The sequence below is a fragment of the Plectropomus leopardus genome, chromosome 18 (genome assembly GCF_008729295.1).
Source record: "Plectropomus leopardus isolate mb chromosome 18, YSFRI_Pleo_2.0, whole genome shotgun sequence".
In the NCBI taxonomy this organism is placed as follows: Eukaryota; Metazoa; Chordata; class Actinopteri; order Perciformes; family Serranidae; genus Plectropomus; species Plectropomus leopardus.
Window position 1 is genome coordinate 18,522,953 of NC_056480.1, and position 19,497 is coordinate 18,542,449.

At 41.4% G+C, this 19,497-nt stretch overlaps 1 protein-coding gene across 1 annotated transcript in view; it reads right to left on the minus strand.

Moving 5' to 3' along the window:
• sdc3 (syndecan 3) overlaps positions 1-19,497 on the minus strand; it is a 45,721-nt gene that overhangs the window by 4,374 nt on the left and 21,850 nt on the right. The window contains exons 2-5 of the mRNA XM_042507050.1: positions 6,963-7,056; positions 2,805-3,067; positions 2,208-2,714; positions 26-215 (exon numbers count right to left, since the gene is read on the minus strand). Of these exons, the coding sequence (XP_042362984.1) occupies positions 26-215; positions 2,208-2,714; positions 2,805-3,067; positions 6,963-7,056 (1,054 nt within the window). The remainder of the gene's footprint in view (positions 1-25; positions 216-2,207; positions 2,715-2,804; positions 3,068-6,962; positions 7,057-19,497) is intronic.

Sequence of the window (19,497 nt, forward strand, 5' to 3'; positions counted from 1 at the left end):
CAACTTTACTGACAGATATTCCTACCTATCAAGACTTCTTTTCTCTCCAGTATGTTCTTCTGTGGCAGCTGGGCAGCAGAGCTTCCTCCATCTACTGTGTTACCAATCAGATCAGGATCCACTGGCATTATACCTCGGCCAAGGTCATTACGCCGATCATCACGGATCTCGAAATCTCCACTCGGTCCTGCAGCGCCCGCCTCGTTGTTACCATCCTGAGAGAGAGAAAGCAAAGTGAGACTAACGACAGGAAATTTACATTTGATGTAATCACATTTGTTCCACGGAGCTGCTTCACTGAAACTTATCCAAAGTAACACAAACAGAGAACTTTCCATGGCGCACGTTTCGCCTTTGAAACAATGAGCCTCTGTATGTTCTGATCAGTGGAAAGTTGCATATTGTCCAAAACATATACACACTTCATAAAATCTGGCAGCTTAATTACAATCTGGAAAACCAGACAAATCTAAATGCATCATGCTTTAATGCAGGACGGCTGCAAATAAACAGGTCCAAACCATTGAGAGGAATGACTCCGGTCTGTAAACAATTAAGCTGTCAGTGTTGGGTTTGGTATCAAACCCATAGACTGTATAAAATAATGAATGTAGCAACCATGACGTCAACCACTGGTTTGTGGACTCCTGTTTACACGCCTTAAGTTTGGGACTTGTGCCAGTTGCCATTTTGGATTTTTAGAGCCAGAAGAAGTGAGAAGTGAGCTAACCCTTACTCTCGCTACTAGTTTGGTTAGCACAGTGCATTTAAGTCTGTGGTTGACTGTGATAATGCTAATTTTTGCTAACAAACAACAGGCTTAAAACAATAAACAACATGTACATACAGGAAAAACTGAACATCTGACTTGTCAGAGGGTCTTTTAGTAAAACCAAATACTGAACAAGACATTCTTTGGCACCCAAAATGTTAGAATTAGGGTGAGATTATTATGTTAATTGTAATTTGTGAAATATAGCTGACTGCTGTTGTGTTTTCTGTGTAGTTTGTATGTATTGTACTATTGCGTTGCACTGTCATTCACAAGTGGTTTAACATTATTGTCAATTTTAGCGTAAAAAAAAACAATTGAAAAAAGTTCATTAAAAAAAGAAAAAGAGACAGCTATGGCTAAACTCTATGAATCACTTAACCACTTAATTATTGGAAACATTATTTATTTACTTTAATAAAACTTGTGAACAAGTGAGTTACATAAAAATCCCCCCTTTACAGTTGTCATGAACGTTGAAATTAGCTTCAGAGACCACATCTGTTTTTTGTATCAGGCTGTAAACATGTTGTCTGCTGTTAAGTTGGGCATTTTCACCAAGGAACAACCTCCGGAGCTGAAAAATGAAGCCAATGCAAAAGTGCCAAAAACTGCAGTCCCTCAAATGGCCACTTGAGGCTGGCTCCAAAACAAAGTCAATACCCATAGACCCCCTTGTTAAAATTCCTAACTTTACAGCAGAAATCATCATGTTTACAGCCTCGTACAAAAAGGTTTTTGGTCTCTATAGCTAATTTCAACATCTATGAAAACTGTAGTTATGCATATTTAAGGCCATGTCTCTTGAGTGACAGGCTGTCTGTGAGGTGTCGCTGCAGCTTGTGAGTCAGATCCACCCCTTGCTCCTCCACATCTTTACACCCTAGTCCAAATATGGTCACCTCGGGCCCCAAAAAACTTAAACTGCAAAGGCCAAAAAGCCAAACTCAAGGTTTCAAAATGGTAGTCCATAAAACAATGAGTGACGTCATGGTAGCTACGTCTATTATTTATACAGGCTGTGGAGACTGATTGGCCTCTGGATCCAGCCTCAAGTGTATATTAGAGGAGCTGCAGTTTTTGGCACTTTTGTGTTGGCATAATTTTTAAGCCTCGGAGGTTGCCACTTGATCAAATCTCAATACTGTATTGTTATTTACGGAAATGCATCCATAAGTACTGAGTATTGAAAAGGCAAGTTTGTGACTATATGAACTTATTATTTGATCAGATGGTTCCTGATTAAATCATTGTTTCTATTGTCAAAAGTGGAAGTATAAAGCTAATGTTTGCTTTGTTGGTTTTGGTCTTTTCTTTGTTGAAAGTGCAAAATACACCCCGCTGTAGTTTGTCTTCTTGTGGCGGTGATGAGATCCAAACCTTGACACCACATATAGACAATATTCCTACTCTAACACCGCCCTGTCAGTCTCACCTGTGTGGTCGTGGGCTGCTGTGGGCGGGTAGTTCTCTCTGTTGGCGCCGCCTGAGTTGCTGTTGTCATGGGAACCCTAGGCCTGAAGGGAACCCTGGTCTTGACCGTGGTGGCAGCGGTGGTTGTAGGTGCAGCCGTCGTGGGCTCAAGGGTGGTCTCTGCTGTGGTGGCCGTGTCATCCTCTGTGGTGGTTTCCATGCCGAAGCCTGGGAACAACGTTGTGTCTTCAGGTGACAGGAAGACGTCCTCATCTTCTTCTGTGGTGCTCAGGTCATCCGATCCAGCAGAGGGCACTGCACTTTCTGCAGGGCTGGTTGCTGGGTTGGAGGTCACCACTGGGATGGCAGCGGGGGAGCGTGGGGCAGCGGTGGTTTGGGCGGCGGCGGCAGCCCTGATTCGCTCCAGCTCTCTCTCTCTTTCAAGCTCACGCTCTCTCTGTCTCTCTCTCTCTTTCTCTCGCTCTCTCTCACGTTCCCTCTCTCGCTCACGCTCTCTCTCCCTCTCCCTCTCTCGGACCCGCTCCCTCTCTCTTTCCCTCTCTCGCTCTCTCTCCAACTGTCTCTCCCTCTCTCTCTCCCTCTCTAGCTCCCTCTGCCTCTCTTGCTCTTTCTCTCTCTCCCTCTCCAACTCTCTTTCTCTTTCCTTCTCCAGCTCTCTCTCTCTGTCCCAGAATGCACCGCTCTCTCCATCGGCCTCTGTGGGCAGCGGGGTGGCGGTGGGGTCCTCTGGGTTGGGGCTCGGCTCAGCTGCAGGTGAGGCTGAGGGGGCGGGGCTAGTGGCCTGGGTGGTGGAGAGGAGGAGGGGCTCTTCTGTGGTGAAGGACACACCCGATGATGTTGGCCTCATACTGATCTCAGGAACTGAAGAGGAGAAGAGAGGATTTCAACTTGAAAAACGACTTAATTAAAAAACAACAATAAGCAGTGGAGTAAAAAAAAAATGTACACATCCTGTTCATCACTCAACCCACCCGCCCACACACTCAAACCACCCACACAAACAGTAAATCAGAAACTGAGACTATGTTTGAAATCAATTCCTTGGACACTCGTTCACTGCTCCCTGTATAACAAACGCTCAATAATTTACACCCTGCTGAGCTGTAAATTCAGATTTCAGGCACTTATAAGTCTCCTTCACTCTGCATCATCACTAACAGGTGTAGTGTTGCACGACTTTTTATTTTGGGATCTATAAAATGTGACGCATCGCACTGTGGTACTGTTAACAGAAAGCAGTGTACATACCATGGACACCTATTATTTCATTTCATTGTGGGGAGGAAACAATATTATGCATGCATTTCACACTGTATATACGATGTATATAGAGAGAACTACATGAGAGCACTATATAGAAAATGGGAAGTGAATTTGTTAAAGATATTTTCTGGAGCTTTTTTGCACCAGACAGGAGATTTGAGGGCTCAAAGATGGGGACATATACTGCCAGGTCGCCCACTATCCTTTCTCTTCACCCTGTTTTGGACTTCTGTCTATTTTTCTTACTCAACAATGGAGCTTGTGAAAACAGCTCTCCATAGTGGATAAGTCGGTAAAACCCTGCCTTGTGTTCAAGTGTGAACAAGGAAAACTGAGCTTTGAAAAAAGATGCTGTAAGCCTGGTGGAAGACTGTGCGGCAGTAAAGTTTAATATTGCACTTCCATAAAGTTGGGGCCGAGTATTGCTGCTTGATACCTTTGAGGTATCGACTGAAATAACCCAGCACAAAGTAGTACTGAAACTTCTCCAGTCAAACGATAGTGATGCATTCTAGCCTTTTTGTACCCAGATCTAGAAGAAATTACTTTTTGTATGGTTTTGCAGACAATCTCCACATGTGTATTGTGATTTAATGCATCGTGTGATTAGCCTGCTATACCGCAGCAGCTATAAGCTATACAGTCTGTGGCGTCCTGAAATCGAGCACGGTATATCTGACAGGGTTGTCAGTTGGGTGTGCCGAGATGAATGGTGGTGGCTTTGCCTCTTTTCACATGACTAATATCAAATGGAGTTAAAATATGAATAAATAAATGAAGCACTCTATTGGTATTGGTATCACTTTAAGGGCACTGGTATTAATACAGGTGTCAACATTTTTTTAATGATATCTAACCCTATTCCCAATGTACTTATGACAGAGAGTGGACAATGACAATATCTGTAAAGCACTGGCAAAGATATCCTGACTTTTAGTGACTAATATGAGTCAAGCTCCAAAAACGAAGGAAACTACATTTCTCATATTGCAACCAATAACGCCCGACCATGACAGCTTCCTCGCCTAAACACCAGTGATTAAACTCCAGGCCCCTTTAGGTTCTTGTTGACATCGCTATAATATTATTAGGATTAAGTTTTTTTAAGACTTTAAAACTACTTTAGATCCACAGAGGACATTAATCAAAACAGACTACAGACTGCTCTAAACTACTAAACTAGCCTTTATGTGTCAAATCAGTGCAGTACTCCTAACTTTGTTATTCCTCTACCTGGACCCCCATGTTTTTGAAACATTTTGAAACTGGTCCAATATTGACTGTCAGGGCTGCAGCGAAACCCGTGGCAATGTACTTCCTACAAACAATTGAACAGCTTGTTTTTTTTGCCACTGACAGACTCAGATTGTTATTCAGTGTCTGACAACATTATTGATTCCTTTTTAAAACCATAATCATCCCCGAGATTACTCTCATCAGACCCACCAGACTCCATTTATATAAACTGTATTTCAATCCTCAAAAAACATGCTTCATTCAAAGTCAACAGAAACAAAATAAAACTCACAAAAGCTGTCTTGGTTTGTCTATCTACCGTCCAAACAATCACCAACTCTGGTTTGGTTGAAATAAACTCTTAATTCACAGAGTCAGATGTGAAAATTAGCTGGCTCTATACACACTAAAATTACTGTTTATTAAATGGAGTCTGGTGTGTTTGGTGATGGCAATTTTGAGGCTCTGTCTGGTAAACCAAAACGGATCTCACTCTTTAACAAAATAATCGACCCCTGTAGGGATCCTTTCCATGATTTTGTCAGACACTTGTAATAAAAATCTGAGCCTGTCTGTGGCAAAAACATCACTTTCTGTGGACATAAAGGTGCTCTTTTCCCGGCAGGTGCGACACTATAGCCAGTGTTATCTAGCTCAATACTGGACCAATTTCAAAGATTGTTGTTCCCATCAGTCACTTAGACACAAAAACATGGGAAAATGGGGTGCAAGTTACCCTTTAAAAAGACAACCGTCTGTCTCTGTCTCCGTGATAACCCATTTTAAATGTCAATACAGCCAATCACACAGCACGGCTCAGTTTGTTTTGTCAAATGACTTTGGGATCATAAAGTAGTGATTTTATTGACAACTCAGCCCAGCAATCACAGCTGCAATCAAATCGCTATTTTCTGCTCGTTTAGCTGTCTGACAACACAAACAGAAAAACATGTAAATGAGAACAACAACAGTAAATTGTGAGTTTAGCCGTGTGAAAAACACAGAGAGCAGAACAGAGGTTTAACCAGCTGAGACCAGGCTGTCCCCCTTACCAGATGTTGGATGTGATGTGCAGTTGTGTTGTTGGCCGACTGAAGATGAAAAAGAACTGTTTTCCCTTTGTTTTGGCGTTTTAGAGAGAGGACTTTTTTTTTAAATGACCTGAAAAGGCTGGGGTGGATGCATGAAAACAACGCTGTCATAATTAGGTGGCTTTGTGTGGACAGAGAGAAGAGAAGAGAAGAGAAGAGGAGAGGAGAGGAGAGGAGAGAAGAGAAGAGAAGAGAAGAGAGATGATGGCGCAGAATGATCCTTTTTCTTCTTAAATCTCATAATAGTATTATACTACCTTTCATTTTGTTATAGCAGTGAGGCTCCCTGGGTTGAAAGAGAAACAAATTGAATTTACAGGCACAAAGACATGAAGGCTGACAGAGGAGCTGGAGAGGATATCGAAATATGGATTCGAACAATGCAGCTTCTGTTTAACTTATCAGACCCCTCAAAATGCCACATTCTGACGCAGCAGCGACACAAAATGCACATCCGCCTGTTGTAAATGAGCATTTCCTTTGCAATCAGTCGGCTCTGTATCACGGTTTGAGATAAAACAATTTGCCCGGCTGCCATTTCAACCACAGGGGGTGCCTCTGCTGCACTCTCCTGCTCTGAATTGTAATTTATTTTGAGTGTGCTCGCCACTAGCGCAGTGCCTGAACCGAGGGCAGCCCTCAATGAGTCATACTTAATAAGGAGAGCCAACGCTCAAGCTTCAACAGCCAGATCAGAAAATCAAACTGAATTACACCAACGCGATTTACGTTAACTAGGTAATTCCTACACACGCAGACGGCCAACTCACTCAAACGCAGACATACGCTCGCAGATAGGTGCACACAACTGCCTAATCTGTGTGGACTGTAATCTGATTAGAGCAAATAAGATGTGGGGGAATGGAGTCCAGGTTGCTGTTTGTTTGCAAGGATGTGTCTGTGTTTAAAGGTGCAATAAATCTGCACCCAAACTGGCCAGCCAAATGGCGTGTTTGTACTGTGTGACTGTGTGGCCTCCCTGCAGTGAGTCTGGCGACCAGAGCGACCTAACTCGAGGACACAGTGGAGGAGGGGAAGGGGGGGTGGGGGTCCTCAGGGTCAGCAGATTGAAACCCAGCAGCTGTCGAGTTTCAAAGAACCAGGGCGTGAATGTGTAACCACACACACACACACACACAGACAAACACACACACACACACACTTACGGCCAGAGCCAGAGCCCGAGTAGAGGTCCTCATCATCGTAGAACTCGTCCCTCGTCGAGCCTTCGTCATCGATAGATGGCGACCAAGTCTGTCCCTGCGGGAGACACAGAGATGATAGAGATTATTCATCATGAATGATGACCGAGCTGTTTGTCATTTCATTTAAATAGAAAAACCACTTTGGCAGATTACAGGCACACACAGACACGCACTCAGCCGCCTGAGAGGAGGTGCAGGGTGCATTATGGTGGACGGGGTAACATCTGTCTGTCTGTGGCTCCATGGAGGAGCATAGTTAATGAGTTGATCTAAAGCTGGGATTTTGGCAGAGGAACATCAAAGCCTTTAAGGAGAGAGGGGTTTCATTCAGTCTCTGCTTACGTGTCGGTTACAAGTGATGCTCAGCCTGTAAAGTAGCAGAGTGATGAAGGCAGTTAGCTTTTGAACTACGGCTGCGTCTTACGATTAGTTCATCAACTAAACTGTGAATTGTTTTCAAATTGTTAGACTATAAAATCTAAAACTTTACATTTTACATCCACCAATCCAAAAGGTGACGTCTTTAAATGTCATACTTTGTCTGACCATCAGTGTGAAATCAAAAGATATTCAGTTCCCAATAATATAAACAGAGAAATGCAGCAAATCCCACATGACTAAATTGTTAATCTGCAGCTATGCTAGCGTCTCTGTGAAGCTGTACACATCAGTGCTTTGCAGTGTTGACAACTCTTTTACAATGAAAGTAGCTTACATTAGCTCCAAAAGTAACCAGAAGTTGGCAGATGACATCATACTCTTTTGCATATTGATAGACAGAGATAGATAGACTTTACTGTCCACCTCAGGGGAAATCCGTCTTTGGCTTCACTCAAACACAGCAAAGGTACATACAAACACATAAAATAATACAACATTAAAAACACACAAATTTACAACATACAAGATACAATAGTGCAAACAGGCAGGTATGAGCCATACATTACAGAAATATAAATAAATAATAAAAGAGAGCACAACTTACAAAATAGAAGTTGTGCCGCTCGTCACTGCACAAGACTGCTTATGCAGAAGCGTTTTAGTAAAGTTTTGGGTAAAAATGCAGAAAGTACAGAGCCTACGACTAGATAAATGAGATCCATGAGTTGTGTCAAAGATCGTAAACAGATGTTTTGGTTTAGTTTTGCCGTTGTTAGACTATGACTTCTCTACGTTTTTGGATTCTTCTCTGGGAACATGCTGTATATGATGTTGAAAGTTTCAGTTTTGATGAAAGTTTTGCTAAGGGCATTTAAAGAAAGTTTGAGTTTGTTATTTTCCAACTTTTGACAAAACTATTTGCATTTTTATTGTAAATGCATATCGGCTCCAAATATCGGTTATTGGTCTTATTAAGCACTAATAATCGGTACGATATCCCTGAAAAAATCGGTCGACCCCTAACACAAACGATCATTTTGTGGGTGAAGTATTTCTTAAAGTGGTATATATACAGTATTATCAATGGTGAATCATGTCAGTAGTATTTTGAACTCACAATTTCTTTTAAATAACTGCTGCTGTACATTTAAGTTTTACGTTGAGTGCCTGCTACTGTCTCTCATGGATCGTTTCAAGCATCCTTGCTCAACACTGCACCTTCGTCCGTGCTTATTACATGTCTTGTTGTGAGGAGAAAGCGTGACCTCTGTCAGGGTCAGGTAGGAGAGATTAGCCGTGGATCGTTCAGGGGTCGAACCTCTGAAGTGAGTGACCTCAGACTCCGGTCACTTTGAGGCTGATCCCTCCTCTCTCTTCATGCATCTCTTTCATCGCTTTCTGTCTTTCTCTTGACCTCAATCCCACGTCCCCGCGACGCTTAAACACACACTTTAGCACTCACCCATCACACAGGGTCAGCTAACACTGCTATCAGATGCATGCACTTAAGGGACACCGCCCGAACTGCAGAGCAGATACATTTCAAACTACAGCACGTACCACACTACGTGTCAAGGAGTACTGTTACTGCACATGTAGACTGCCTCTATTTTATTTTCAGGCAAATATATTTTATGATTTGAAATGTACCGTCTCTCTGCTAATTTCTATCAATGTGTTAGATATTTTTGTCACTGATAGAATGTATTTCAGCACAACTCCTTGGGAAACACTAATCAATATTTGCACAAAATTTCTGACATACTGACCAAGCAACGAAATGATTAATCAACAGACTAATCAACAATGAAAATAATGAGTACCTGCAGCCCTGAGTTCTGTACTGTACAGGTTTTAAGGTACCTTCATGAAGGTTTTTTACTCTATATTTTGACTCCAATACATTTATCTGTCACCTTAAGTTTCTGGTTACATTACCGATAAAGATTTTACATACAGAATATACAAAAAAAGGCAAGCAAAAATTTTCTTCACCTCTTCCAGTTTCAATAATATTTTTTTTGCATATGAAAGCGTCATAATAACTCAGTATTACAATATATAATAATAAAAGAGTCTGAAAGGGGACATTCTCAATATAGTGTAATTTCATTTTAATACTTGATCAATACGAGCAACCTCCTTTTTCCTATAAGTAGTCTGTTGATATAAAAATATTGACTAGATTGATACTGTACTTTTACTAAAAGGAACAGTTTGGAATATTTTGGGAGAAATAGTGCCATCTAGTGGTCACGACTGCTGATTGTAGCCAGCTGAAACTTTTCCTGGTTAGAATTACTTCAGTGGTCAACGAAAACACAACAATTCTTATTTTGAGGTGATTACACACTAAAGAAAACATATTTACAATGCTATCTTGAACGTTTTGCCTATATACCCCCCTTAAATCCTACACACTGGTACTTTATGTTATATTTTAAAGGTAGAACTTTGCAGCTTGTAATGCAGTTTTTAAGTGTGATATCAATACATTTATTCAAGTGAAGGAGCTGAAATCTTCCTTCACTTTGTGCCTAGATTCAGCTCAGTACACACTAAGTAGTACAATGCTGCTATGCCAAGAACAAAGGGCTCAGCTTTGCTCCAGGTATTGGAAAACAGTCAGTCCACTGCTGAAAATGTGACCAAAACAAACTTATCACCTCAGCAATCTTAAGCTCATCCTGAGGCCCTGTAGAGCTGTATCTATGCTACCCTGTGTGATGCTAATTACACACACACACACACACACACACACACAAGCAGAGGCTCCTCCCCGGCTCCAGACAGCGGAAACCTGATGCCTTTAAAAGCCAATAAAAGCATAATGGAATCTAGAAACCGGAGCATCTCAGTCCATCACATCTCAGCATGAGGTGGAGTTGAAACGCTATATGTACCTTCTGAAAATGAAATTGACTTGAAGTTGTTTGGAGCCTCGACACACCAAAGATATGAGCTTCACAAAGCGGAAGTGTGTGTGCTTTAAGTGTAAATGTGTGTGTGCGGGCCTCCTGATCCTGAACCCAGAGAGTGCCGAAAAGTACTGAAAAGACGTTCCAGTGCAAGCATGGTGCGAATGTGTGTGTGTGTGTTGTATTCCAAGGATCTGTTTTACAATGAAGGCCGTTGCTATGGGCAACCTTTGCCTTTCACAGAAATTCCCGTCTCCCTGTGAGAAGCTACTCGACGCACACATACATTGACACATGCACACTGTCACACACGTATGAGAGCTCTAGCTACATAAACGAAGAGGTTACGTAACGTCAAAAAACAACCCTAAAAACCAACATCAAAACATTCTGCTCCTCCAGCTCCCCTGCTCTTTCTCTGTCCCACCCTCGCTGCCTCCCTCCGGATCCACAAACTCTGTGCCAGTATATCCCCGTCCTCGGCCCATTTTCCTTTCATCTTAAACTCCCGTTTCTTATCTCGAGGCTAACCCTCTTAAGTTCAGCGTGACCCCAAAAAAACACATGCTTAAATAAACACACACCCCACCCTCAAGGCGGCACCACCCCAGGGGCCCCTTTTACAAGTCCCTTACACTCACAACAACCAGGACATAGCTGCGCAGTTTTGTGTGTTTTTAAACGTGAATCATCTATATATATCCTAACCTTTTAACAGTAATATGTAATCTCCCTCTGTGTCTCGACATGTTTAATTTATGAGCCGATATTATAAGTGTGAATTCACAGTATGGCGGGCAGTAGTGCGTCACTGTATGCAATTACAGCGTGTGTCTGTGTGTGTGTGTGTGTCTGAATGGGCATAATCACAGGTTTTGTTTGTGGTGCGTGTGTACATGCACACACACAAATTCCCCTCAGACCTATCCCAGTGCGTGGGTGTGTGTTTTACGTGATTTCGGGGGAGTCGAATAGGGCCAGCTCTGCATTTTGCCTCTGTTTTCAGGAGCTATAAACAGCTGTACTTTTCTGCCTGCGCCACATAGCTAACTAACCACAACGAGACACAACGAGCTCTCCTCCACCGCACGCATAACCCGGGGCCAAAAACGTCTGTATGTTGCCCTCAATTTCCCTCCACCACTGCATTTTGTTCCCATTTGTTATAAAAGGAAACTGTAAGATGACAGCCATATTCCACTGGATCTGCGGATTGAATGCAATCCTGGTTTTTGGCAACATATGAAGCACTGCCATTGTAAGACATGTGGTGCCAGTTGGAGTCATTTTAAAACAATCTGGGAGGAATATATAATTATGTATATTTGTGTAAAAGGAGCTGGGAAAAAACATAAAATTCAGGGATAAAAAAAAAAGATTGGTTTGTTGGGGTAATGTCATGTTCTGACAAAGCGGACACAGGTGTGTCCTCTGAGGGGTGTTGCAACATTTGCAGTGACTCAGGTAGAAACCTGATCTAAAGCTGACATCAGGCATTCTGCTATACATTTGATCTTATGCACTATAGCCGCTGTCAGTGTGTGTGTGTGTGTGTGTGTGTGTGTGTGTGTGTGTGTGTGTGTGCACGAGTCAGCTTGTTTTACAGCTACAAGAGCCTGGATTTTATACCTGAGCTGACAACGCTGCAGTTTTTTACAGAGACTAACATTCCACAGGAGCTGAATTGTTCAAGATTTTAATTTAGGATCAAAATCTAAAAAACGCAGCATTATAAGTGTGTGCGTGTGTGTGTGTGTGTGTGTGTGTGAGATATTAAAGTGGCAGCACTGCAGCAACCTGCCGATGAGAAGGTGTGTGAGCGTGAAGGTTATATGACAATTACCAGGCTGAGTGTGGAAGACAGAAAGACCGGTGTGTGTGTGTGTTGAGAAACAATGGGCGTTTGCAGCTCAGCTAAGATGCAGGAAGTCAGATAACAATAGGAGGCAGAGGTAGTAATATAGACACACTGATTCATCAGGTTCACACACAAACACACACACGGTGCTGGTGGTGCGACCCAAAGATGATTTTTCTGGTTGATTCAGACTGGTTCTGTTCAGTTCAGTTATCCCCTTCAGGGCGAGCTGGGCAGATAGAGAGCTTCATTGTGATTGACTTCAAATGCATTCCTCAGTAACCCGAGAGGCTGTGGCCGCTGCTATACAATGCCTGGCACACACACACACACACACACGCACACACATACATGCACACACACACGCACACACATGAGCAGTTGAAGCTCCTGATCCAGTCGATGCAATGCTGCTCTGCTTTGGAGAAATAATCACTAATTGTGCTTTTTAATATGTGAGATCTTATTAGAGCGAATGTTCTCGACTGCTGCGGCTCTCAGAACTGTGAAGAATCATTTGAATACTCCCTCTGCTTGCTGGCACCATCTGTGAGTCCCACTCCTCCTGCCGGCCCTCCATTTACTGCATCCACGGTGTCGAAGGAGAACAGGGATACAATGAAAGACATTGAGGTCACGTCCATTGTATTCTTTTTTTGCATGCCCATTTTTAACACCACATTTTTTACTCAGGAAGGGAATAAATCAACCTGCCATATTTTCTCAAGTGACAATACAAATGTTATGGCAAATGAAAAAAGGTTGATTAGACTCCATACCTCAGCACACTTCAGAGTTAGGCCTGATCCCATTCCTTATTTTTACGTTGTTAAACAAATAAAATATTAGTAACCCAATTTTCATTCCCAAACATACATACTCTATGTCTCTGAGTTAGTCGTCCGGTCCAAGCTAGTAGGATATTTATGTCACATTACACTAATTTCTGTTTCACTGCACTCGTACAGCGCCTTTTTGTCATTCGACCACTCAGACAGTTCACACTATGAGTCACATTCGCCTATTCACACACACATTCATACACAAGGTTCCATAAGCAACTCGGTTTTTAACCATTTTATACACATTCACGCCCCGATGGACAAGCCATCGGGAGAAATTTGGGGTTGAGTATCTTGCCCAAGGATAATGCGACATGTTGACAGGAGTAGGGATGCACAATATTATCAGCACGTCATCAGTATTGGCACATGCTGATTTCTGCCGATTTCACAAACCAATTTTTTTCAGTGACAAAGTGAATGTGGACAAAACATCAACCCTAATGTGAAGTATTTTTCAAATTTTGCACAGTGAATGAATATTACATACATGGAAAAGCAGCGTATTTTATGTCTTCATCTGCTGGTGGACCATCACGATAAGAGTATGATTAATATGATGAAAGTGAATATCAATATTGATTATCGGACAAATGTGTTGTTCTTATATTAAAAAACTGGACATGGGCAACAAATCCAATATCGTGCATCCCTAGAAAGGCGGAGCCAGCGATCATACCACCAATTAGAGGTCACCCTGGTCTGCCTCCTGAGCCTCAACTTCCCAATTCTTATAACCATAAAAAAATTGACTTCACAAAAAATGCAAGACAGGGTGAAAAGAAAATGTTTGGGTTTTTTGTCTTGTCTAATTCACTCCTAAGCAATCTAACTCCCTCTACCTCCACGACACACAATTTCACTGTATGTTAGTAGTGAAAGTTTCTTGTTCGTTAATAGTGATGCATTTTATGCTCAGTCTGTGTCCAGCTTGCTCATATTTGTTCCACCATGAGTGGAGCCACATCAGCAAACTCAATGAGTATTATTGTTGCAATGAATGGTTTAAACTTCAGTGTGGGTGTCCTGACTGAACTAAATTGCTGGATGCCAAATGTGTCAACCGTGCACTTGAACACACCATGACAGTTCTGGTTAAAAAACAATAATCATCCGGCAGAAATTGGAGACCCAGATCAGCGCTAACATGAGGTAAAGTGATCTTTATGGGCCACAATTTCTAAACCTCCCTGCAGTTTAATTCACTGTAGGAGGAGTGCCCACGCTTCATAAAGCAGCTGCTGATTCACGGCCGTCTCTCTGTCTGCTCCTCTCCAAAGTAGACCTGCACTGATAAGAGGTGGAGAGTTTGAGGCGTGCTGCTTGCTGACAGAAGTGGACCGTTGATTACTCCCTATCTGGAAACGTTCAGACTGCTTGGCACATGCCCTCCGACTACTCGCACACTTACAGGAAAAACTGCAGCCAGTTTACTGTTTGTGTTGTTCCACACCCATCTTTCTTTCCGGAGTGGATACCCCGAACCTGTCAGTAGTGACCTCTAATCTCTCTCCATCTTTTGACTGTTTTTTTCCGCCTCGTCTCACTCTCCGCCCTGCTCTTCGTCTCCAACCAGCTGAGCAGGTTGGACGGTAGCCAGCATGGACGCTAACACACTTACAGTCAGACAAGGAGATGTGAGTGAGATAGAGGGCAGGCAGTGTGTCTGTGTGTGCTTGTGTGAGTAGGTTACCAGGTGACGGCCTGGTTAAGACACCTGCCACCTTCAGCAGAGATTAGCACAGAAAGCCTTCGCACGGTCACACTGCTCACGCTTGATGACGCCTTATACGAACACACACAGACATGGTCGGATGTCGAGACAGTATCTTGTAGCAGTGATGCCAGGCACACTCCTGTGAACCTTAAAACAGCTAACACCTGCACGCGACAGCCAAGGGGGTCAAAAAAACCTGTCCCAGTCTGCCTTGGTGATTTAAAAACTCCTAAAATACACTCTCCTAATTCATGGACAGATAGTGAGCCACTGGGCCCCTGGGGACATGCACATAAAAAGGCAACTTCCTACTAAAGCCGCACATTGTTGCTCTTTATGCATGTTTTTCTGTGATATTTTGCAGGTCAAAATTCTGTTGTTAGTTGAAATAATTTTGTTCACGCTTGAGATGAAAAGAGGTGTCTAAATGCTCCAAACCATTCAGACCTAGTAGATCCGCACTATTCAAGTTTCCATCTAAATGAAATGCAAATTTTAACAGAACTTCCACAAAATCTACAAAACGAAATGCAAGTTAATGCATGTTTCTATGCACTATTGTTGTGCCAATATTAGGAGTTGGTGGCACCAGTAAAAAAAGTGCCAGTTAAACCTCAAACTACAGAAAATTATGTGGAAAACATGATGGAAACATATCATTTCTGTTTGTTTCATGTACTAATTTGTAAAACATTATGTTGTCCTCATCGCTGCGCACAGATTTGATGTTTTTGTCTCTTCAGTGGATGTTTAAGTCACATGCTTCACACGTTAGTCACTGATTCTTAAACTATGGTACGTATATAATTGTTGGTAGGTGGAGCAATCAATTATATATACATACGGCTATCACAATACTACAACATTTCTAATGAAAATACTTGTGCGATCCCTGAAAATGTCATTCAAAACCGTTTCCCCTTTACTGTAATATTTTTGTTTTGATATTAGCCCGCTTCATGTTCATGAACATAGCTTGTCCATGATTAGTTACAAGCTAAACTGAGATTTTAAGTGGAGGTTAATGAATGGTTAAAAAAAACACTGCAATCGTGGCAGAAAACTTAGGAAGAGAAGTACAAATCTGGAGGAGAATATTTTGAGCAGCTCTGTCCACTAAAGTGGACGACAATCAAACGAGCAGGAGTGCTGGTGGCTGCTGGCTACAAAACAGTGCCAGCGAAGTCTGTCCAGCATCTGATGAGGGGTTGGCCCTAGTGATGTTTGAGAGTCGTGTGAAAGAGTTTAGTGCTACTTCTAGTGCTAAAAATGCCATACAGCTTGGCTGAGACTGACAACAGTAAACAATAAATAATCTTCTGATTGGAAATAAACCTGCCTTGTGCATGAACGGTCTATAGTTTTATACTATAGGTGTATGCTACTGTATTTTTATGTCAGCAAATGTGGTGGAGCCTAAAATCTTCTCAGGTGGAACTCATTGTGAAAAGTATATAAATCGCTGCCGTAAGTCACAATTTCTTTGCTTGGTCTGCTTCCATTGCATTTTGTCCAATTTTGGTTTAATCTACATCTAAGTGTTAAAGCCTTGGTAATGTACTACTGTACACTGTACTACTGTAAAAGGGAAAAATAAACAAAAGTATACTGAAAGTCTATATCATCGCAGACTTATTAACAGATATTTAATATTAAGGTAAAAATGGGATCTATGCATCCCTTACCAATGAATGATGTTACTGGAAAACTTCATACTTTTGCTCGGGGGCCCCATGACATTCTGTAGTTCATCCATAAAAAAACAAAACCCCCAAAGAAGTGTAACTGTGCCTCCAAATCACTTCTTCCGAGCTCACCATGAAAGGTTCGAAGTTCAACACTGAACTGTGACACAGGGAAATATTGAAAAACTCAGGAATTGTACCTTTAAATAACAAGAATGCAGGTTTTTTCATGCAATAAATGAAGTATAATAATTCTTACCCTGTGGGTCACAGCCATTCAGCATCCATCAGAACAATTTTCCAACTCTATTCTTAATGCATACATTTACTGTCATAGTTTTAATGTCTGTGATGAATGTCTCCTCCTGTGAAATAATAAGTGTTTTCAGCCCCCAAGGCCTCCTTTTTCAGCAGTAAGCTCAGTAAAATAGCTTCAGATTTTTAAGTTAAATTATCATTTTTTAGTGTCAAGAGATTCTCTGCAGTAACAGCTGCAGCAGGGGGTCATAAGCAGGCATCGCTTTGTGTTTGCGAGAAGAAACCCGCTGAGCAATTTTACACTGATTAGCTGTTTAAAAGATGGAAAGTGGTTATGGGTGTCTTGGATTAAATAAGAGAACATGGTGATTAATACAAAAGCATGTTAGATGTCAGTGTTAAAACTAATTTGGGGAATTAATAAAAAAAGTTTGATATTTATTGCTGTTTATGTTATTTTTTAAAATATGTTATTATCTAAAACTGCTATTCAAAAGCAAAAAGATCCTCGCGGACATGCTGCTGTAAGTAACACTGAGTGGGAAGGTAGAAACATTGATTTAGTCCCCTGCCAAACACATTTCTGATCTTTTCCAGCTTGTTTGTCTCAGTTTTTCACACACGAGTGCTCCCCGTGACCAATGAATGTGAGCCACCGAGCAAAACCTGTAAACATGCCCGTACAACAGCCAGGAAATGAGCGAAACAGTTTTTCTCCTTCCACTATTTTTAGTCCTTTCTGCCGATCAAATTCCTGATAGCGCTACCGTGGCTGATCCAAAATCGCAGCCATGTTGGCCGTATTAATTCCCCCCTACAAAACCTGTGGGAGGATGGCATTACATTGGCTCTAGTTTGTTATTCCAGCTCGCTCTGGCCCTAAAGCTGTCCCCGTGCAGCACCAAACCACAGCTGAAAAGCTTCCATGCACTAATATTATCTTTCTAATATTATCTTTCTCCACTGAGTTATCAGGACAAAGATGATCTAAGTGATGAATGCCCTTATGGAAAGTCATGCATTTGCTAAATATGGTATATGGTACAGTGAATGGCTTGGTCAGAGAGCTGCAGAGATAGAACAGGTGCACAGAGGAGGAAAGGAACCATGCATCTGGATCACTGGAAAGAAATAAATCCACTTTCATGCAGAAAGACTTATTTATCTCATTTATCATTTACAAAACAAAAGACCCAAATCCATTCATGACAATGTTCAGTGTACCTTCAGCAGAGCGGAGAATTTCTTCAAATCAGTCAAAGGCTTTTACATTTGCTTCATTGTTAGCTCAGCGATTAATCCTTATTAGGTGGAAAGCTGCCTGCCCTCCCTCTTTTATAAAATTGATTATGGAGGTCATGATGTGTTTTAAAATAGAGAAACCGAGGTTCACTTTCAATGGAAGGTTGAACAATAAAATCAAATCTAATATCCCTTTACTGATCGTGTGCAGAATCTGTCATTTCTCGCAATTTGATTGCTAATGTCATACATAAAAGAGACTGTCTAGTCTAGTATAGTATAGAATAATTAAGTATTGCATGCATACAGCATAGCATTGCATAATATAGTATAGTATAGCAGGCATATAGTATAGTGTGGTATGGTACAGTATAGTTGTTATAGAAAATCTTAATACTCTTGGTTAGTCTTCACTTTGATGAATAATAAAGTAAATTTGATAAATAATAGCACAAACTTGATGAATAATTAAATAAACTTGATGAGTAGAAAATAAACTCGGAGAGCCTCATTTGTCCCTGACTGAGAATATGTTTTTTTGACGTAAATCTAGAGAAGTTTTTGGCACAACACGTGCATGGACAGAGACATACCAAAAACTTAAAGTAACAGAAGAGTCATACATCTTTAAACATTACATATCACATGTACTGTTTACATATCACACAGCTGTGCCTATCAGTGTAGTCTAAACATCTACAAGGTCTCGCTCTTGCAGTATCTTAAAACTCAGACTTACTGGAGACAACGAGAGACTCTAAGGTCCTAATGACATTACTGAATCATACCACTCCATACAATTAGTCATGATTACCTTTACATGTTTCAATAGTATGAATTTTCTACGACAATAGTACTGCAGTACAGTACAGTACAGTATAATATGATATAGTATAGTATAGTATAGTACAGTATAGTACGGTACAGTACAGGAAGTAGTAGTCTGCCATTCCCGCACGAGATTCGAATTGCCAACCTATGGACGAGGGATTCACAGGAAATAATGCAGGCATGTAAACCAGTATTATGTAATTGTATTTCATTGATATCAGCCTCACTGTTCACTTCCCTGCAGCCATATCAAAGCCGTATTAGGTTACAGTTAATGCAAATCGAACACTTCCTAGTGCTGCAGCTGTTTCACATTAAATATGGTGAAACAGAGGGTTGCTTTATTGTGAAAGAGTCACAGCAAGGTACAAGGTAGATTTATTTGTCATTTTTCTTAAACGTGGTTTAAGAAGAAATGAAATCAAAGATGACCCTAAATCCTGCTACACAGATTTTGATTGTTTGCTATAAAAGCATAATTTGGAAGATATTTGTGTCAGCATTAAATTACTTTGGGAATCATGTGAATCTGTGAACTCATGTATTTTTTGCTCTGGTAGGTGTGTCTGTCCGCTCTACCGTTCTAAATTCCAGTCATCTATCTAATATGAGGTGGATTTGATATGATGACTGAAAGCTTGTGGAGTCTTTGCACTTCATGCAAAATCCGTGATAATGTCATTTTTTGGCTCGTGCACTCTTGTGCTGAGGAAACCGCGGTGAGCATGAACCTCGCTTAGTAAAGAAGAGAGCCGTTTAAGCAT